General features: G+C 56.5%; 1 protein-coding gene across 1 annotated transcript in view; it reads right to left on the bottom strand.

Moving 5' to 3' along the window:
• Positions 1-5,445, bottom strand: part of DENND3 (DENN/MADD domain containing 3) — a 75,160-nt gene that overhangs the window by 45,483 nt on the left and 24,232 nt on the right. Inside the window, exons 9-11 of the mRNA XM_006879262.1 lie at positions 5,220-5,375; positions 3,078-3,174; positions 48-151 (exon numbers count right to left, since the gene is read on the bottom strand). Coding sequence (XP_006879324.1) covers positions 48-151; positions 3,078-3,174; positions 5,220-5,375 — 357 coding nt within the window. The remainder of the gene's footprint in view (positions 1-47; positions 152-3,077; positions 3,175-5,219; positions 5,376-5,445) is intronic.

The following is a 5,445-nucleotide window of genomic DNA, read 5'->3' on the forward strand; positions in this document are numbered from 1 at the left end:
GCACCTGTCCTCCTCCGACCACACCCTCCATCTAAGGGCAGACGCACCTGTCCTCCTCCGACTGGGTGCTGAGCTCCATCTGGGCAAAGGCGTCCATCCTCCTGCTGAGCCGGGCTTTTAGGAACGAGTGGAACATATAGGTATCCAACACCTGGAACACACAAGAAGCCTCCTCACAGCTCAGCTGCCTCCACATGCTCCCAGCTGGGCCCCCAGCACCGTCAGCGAGCCCGTGGTCACCCACCCGCCCGCTCAGCGCATGGCAGCACCTGCCTCCTTGAGCAGGAGCCGACAGACAAGCACCTGTGTTTACACGTCCTCTCCTCTGAAAGCGGTACTCTCACCATTTCAAAATGACTAATACGTTCGGCTGTTAACCAAAAGATCCACCCAGTTTGAGGCTACCCAGACATGCCTTGAGGGAAAGCCTGGTGGCCTATTTCCAGAAGACCAGAGCCATGAAACCCCCGTGCGGGCAGTTAAACTCTGAAACCGTGGGGCCTCACAGCAGAATCCACCGCTGCTTCTGGAGGAGGCATTTCAAACACAAAACATCAACACCCCAAGCCCTGCTGCCCAGGCCAGCAGCAGCAAAGCTGTGTCTCCTCCTCGGTTCTGGGGTCTGCTGGCTGAAGGGGTTACAGTTCTGGCACGTGTAGCCAGCCCTCACCAGCCCCACCCTGCAGTGTGGATATACCCCCTGGGGTCCATCTGCACAAACCCCTTCCACCCTCCTCATGGGACTCAATGGTTCCCTATGCTAAACTATCCTCTCTCAAAACGTATGTGCTGTGAATTATGGGCCTTGAGTCACGGTGTTGGAGACGAGCACTGACCAGCCCACGGACAGCCGAAAGGACAAACAAGTCTGTCTCGAAGGAAGTGAAGTACAAGTGCACTTGGGGAAGGACAGTGGAACGTATGGACTCTGGGAACCTTGTCAGGAGGAACAAGTCTCTGGAGAAGGACAAAACGACTGGGAAAACAGAGACCGGCACTGACCGAAGCGATGAATGAGGGCGGAGACCCTCATGGATTCAGCAGTCACATCTGCTTTGCTCAAAGTCCCAGCCTCCCTGTTCCGCAGTGCCTTGCTAGCCAGCCTGGGGACAGGTGGCTGGACTGGGCACTCCACAAGGCCACTGCAGTGTCTGTCTTCAGATGCTGTCCCCATAGCCCAGCGAGCACAGGGCTGGGCACCACCATGTGGCCAGGCAAGGGACAAGTGAACTGGGTCCTCATTTCATAGTGGGAGTGGTGGACAGCACTCCCTCAACACTGCTCTGTGCCAGGGTGCTGACCACTGTGCCCGAGGCAGCCATGTGTAGATCCAGCTATGTCTCTGGTAACTGCAGTGACCAGACCCCACCTGGACAGAGGGCTCAGCTTTGCTCTCCCACCAGACAGCTAAGATCCTGATACGACAGAAGGGGTGACACTGGCCTTCAGACACTGATGGGGGACAATGAGACTGCAACTCCTGAAGCAGGGAGCCACAGCTGCCCAGCTTTCTGCTTGGAGGTACCATAGAGGGTCCAAGACAGGGGACCATGGGCTGGTGGTATAATGGTTAAAGCATGCAGCTGTTAGTCGGAAGGTCAGTAGTTCAAAGCCAGCTGTCCTGAGGCAAAAAGATGTGCCAAGCCTCGGAAACCTGGAGGATAAGCAGAGGCAGGGCAGCCACCGCAACTGGACATCACAGGGCAGAGTTCAGAGACAAGGGAGTTACACAGAAAGAAAGTTCCAGAAATCTGTATTGAGGCCCCTTGAAAAATTCATCTGAACACTGATGCGCTCATATGTGGCGGGGACTCCCCAAACCCCAACAGGAAGCTGTAAGCAAAATGGTTCTAGGTGCTCGCACAGGCAGAGATGGCCCTGATTGGTCAGCAGGGTGCAGGGGTGGCCCCAGGACCGTGCACGCTGAGCGGAAGGGCTAACCTACCCTGCAGGAAAGGTTATTCCCCACCACGCTCCCCACCTGAAGCTCAACTCAAATTCAGGCGTGGCCACCAGGTCAGAACGGACTCAGAGCTGACCCTCCAAGGGTGTCAATCATGTGGGAGAAGACTGACCATCTCTGTCCATCGGCGCAGCCAGTGGGGTCAAAGTGACCAAGAGGCACAGCCTCGGGGTCACCAGCGCAGCCTCCTACCGAGGAGGCTGCCAGCACCCCCACCGTGTAGAAATGAGCCTCAGAGAACGAGGCAGCCTCTCCTGAGCCTCAGGGCTGTGACCTCCGGGAAGCAGACTGCCCGGTGCCCTCCTGTGGTGCAGGTGACGGGTTCAAACCGCCAACTGTTTGCAAGCAGATGCCCAGGCTTGTTCCTGGAAGAGCCTCTGTGTGGCTTTGAACCTCCAGCCTTAGATCTATAATAAAGTGCTTAACTCTCTGTGCCACTCAGTGCCTTGGGGGTCACATGAGAATCAATTAGGTGGCAGCTAACAACAGCCAGGAATGCAGGAGCTCTGCAAGCAGCTTAGACACGTCAGCAAATTCCCAGCATTAGCATCCTATACGACATTTACACACAGACATACATGGTGTGTACGTGCAAAATACTAACACAAAGGGAGTGAGAGAAAGTAGGAATTGTTTTTAAAATACAATGGCAAATCCACAGACACAGCAAGCAGATTGGTGGTTGCTGGGGTGAGGGGAGGGGCACAGAGTGACGGCTATGGAATATTCTAGAAGATGATGGTGGCAATGATCACACAACACTAGCACTGTCCACTGTGCAGAGGTCACGCAGGCAAATCGTGTGTTCCACTTATCTCACCAGAGTGAGGAGGAGGAAGAGTGAGTGTGTCAAACTTTCTGGATCCACCATCAAGAAACTATTATAATAGTATCAATAGGCAGCAGTTAAGAAAACGCAATAGGCTGCTGAGCCGGCTTGTTCAGGGCACAGTCGCCAGAGAGGTACCCCCACCTGCTTGTAGAGGCACTGAGCCCCCAAGACCCAGTGATTCCCCCCTCACCTGCCTGTACAGGTGTTGAGCCCCTGAGAACAGAGCCCCCCCACCTCCTTGTAGAGCACTGGGCCCCTGAGACACAGAGGTTCCCCACTCACCTGCTTGTAGAAGCGCTGGGCCCCCGGCGGCTGCGTCTTAACAAACTCCTCACTGTTGAACACTCTGTGCTCATAGTTAAGGTGATTCTTCACGTCCCTGCCAGACACAGGAGGGGGTGAGTGAGAAACCCACTCACACACCTGCCAGACCAGCCGCTTCCCACAAACACCAGGTCCACAGCCAAGTCCATCCCGGTCCCGGTGACTTTGAGGGGCTTCGCAAGGCTGCCATCTTCATGGGAGTGACCCCATCGTCCTAACACCCACAAAGTGCCGCAGCCTGAACTGGAACATGCCAGCAAGCAGAAATGTCAGCGATGAGAAGAGAGATTTCAGGAAAGAAACCGGACTGAAGGCAAGTGAGAGATGTGCAGGAACTGTCTCCCTCCGCTCACCGTCCTTTCTAAATCTCACAACATTCTTTTGTTAATGTTTTCTTTTACTATCTCACTGCGCTATATAAGCTGTTTTCTAAACACCTCAGCTTCAATGAGCAGGAGGGCGCAATGCGGGCGTCCCCAGGGTGCCAGGCGACCCTGCTTCCTGCAGACGAGGGCCTGTGACGGCCAGCTCATCACCGGTGCCATGTCACCAACAGCACCTCACGTGCCCACTTCCCGTCTCCAGGTCACACTGTGGTCATTCTCACAGCATTTCACACTTTTTCATGCCAGTAACATGCACTTAACAGACTGCAGCAGAGCATAAGCAGAACTCTTCTGGGCCCTGGAAATCATGCCTTGCCTGACTGCAGTATCTTCTCGATAGGAGCGATCTAGGACACAGCCCAGATACCTCCAGGGTACAGAGGCCTGTGGGCTCCAGGCTACACGGCTGTGAGCGAAGAGACCCTGCAAACGGTCTGCAGGACGCCGTCCCACCTTCCCCTAAGAGGCACTCTGTGCAGATGAGCACGTCAACACAACACCATTGCGTCTTTGACTTGGCAACAACCACGTGGAGTCATATCAAGTCAGCCAGCGCTGGGCTGCCCTCCAGAGCAGACAGCGCCTGGCGAGGTGGCCTTCCTTGGCCATGGGACCAACCAGAGGGAACAGCAAGAGAGCTGGAAGAGAAAGAGGAGACGGGAGGGTTGGAAGAAAGGAAAGGATGTGACAGGTGCCCGCATAGACCGAATCAGAACTAGAGTGACTGGTGCACCAAGCCCAAGGCCTGGACCCACCACATGGAACCCGAACCACTGCCCACCCACATCAGAGAGCTCACTGGTCCCGTCCATCAGCCCACGACCATGGGTGCTACCACCTCCTGGCCACTCAGTAACAGGACAGAGACTCCGCAGCTCCTCCAGGCTGCGAGCTGTAAGGCAGCAGATGCCCGGGCCTCTCCCTGTCTCCATGATTCCGTGACTGCTGTCACCAGGCCCTTCATTCGCAGTGCCAGGCGCCCCTCCCCACTGGCCCCTGAGGCAGAGCAGCCAGAGACAAGGACTTCATGGAAGAAGGAGCCATGGCTGTGAGGTGCCTTGGGACAATGTGGACTTGCAGTGCTCCCCCCCCATGACCAAGCACAACTGTCCCACGGAGTGTTCTGGGCCGTCACTGTTACAGGAACATACAGGCCCTTCTCCCAAAGAGCTGCTGGATGGAATCGAACTGCCAGCCTTTCAGTTGGTAGTGTTTAACCACTGTGCCACCAGGTCTCCTTGAGAAGAGTGTGTGCAGTGAGAGCAGAGAATGAGACTCTAAGGAGCCTGTCCACTTCATGACCACAAAGAGGCGGGCAGGGCAGGAGCTCCTCAGCAAGGCCATGGCCCTGGGCAGCTCTGAGCATCGGTGGCTGGTAACTACACACTAGGACCCTTAGCATCAGGGGCCAGAAACCCAGAAACCACGCACTGGACTCCGGGGGTTGGTGGGTCAAGTGGATGGTCACCACGCTGGAAGCCCAGGCGTCAGCAGATGATGACCACACTGGGAGCTTGGGCACCAGCCAGGTGCCGGGGGATGGTCACCGTTCTGGGAACCTGAGCATGGAGGGTGGGGGGATGGCGACCACACTGGGAGCCTGGGCGTCGGCGGATGGTCACTGCGCTGGGAACCCGAGCATGGGGGGTGGGGGGATGGTGACCGTGCTGGGAGCCTGGGTGTCGGCGGATGGTCACTGCGCTGGGACCCCTACCTGAAGATGCTGACAAGGAGGTGCAGCGTCACCTGCTGGATCTGACCATTGAGCTTCTGCTGCCAGGCACGTCGGTGGCTCCGGGCCTCGTTCAGGTCTGTGCTGGAGATGCAGTGGGCGAGGTCTAGCTCCTGGTACAGCTGGAGGCTCTGGAGCCTGAAGGAGTGAGGTGGTGGGTGAGCATCCTAGAACACAAGACTAGTAACACAGAGACCACAAGGCAGGC

Source organism: Elephantulus edwardii, unplaced genomic scaffold (genome assembly GCF_000299155.1).
Source record: "Elephantulus edwardii isolate Elephantulus edwardi_28Jun2011 unplaced genomic scaffold, EleEdw1.0 scaffold00003, whole genome shotgun sequence".
Classification (NCBI taxonomy): Eukaryota; Metazoa; Chordata; class Mammalia; order Macroscelidea; family Macroscelididae; genus Elephantulus; species Elephantulus edwardii.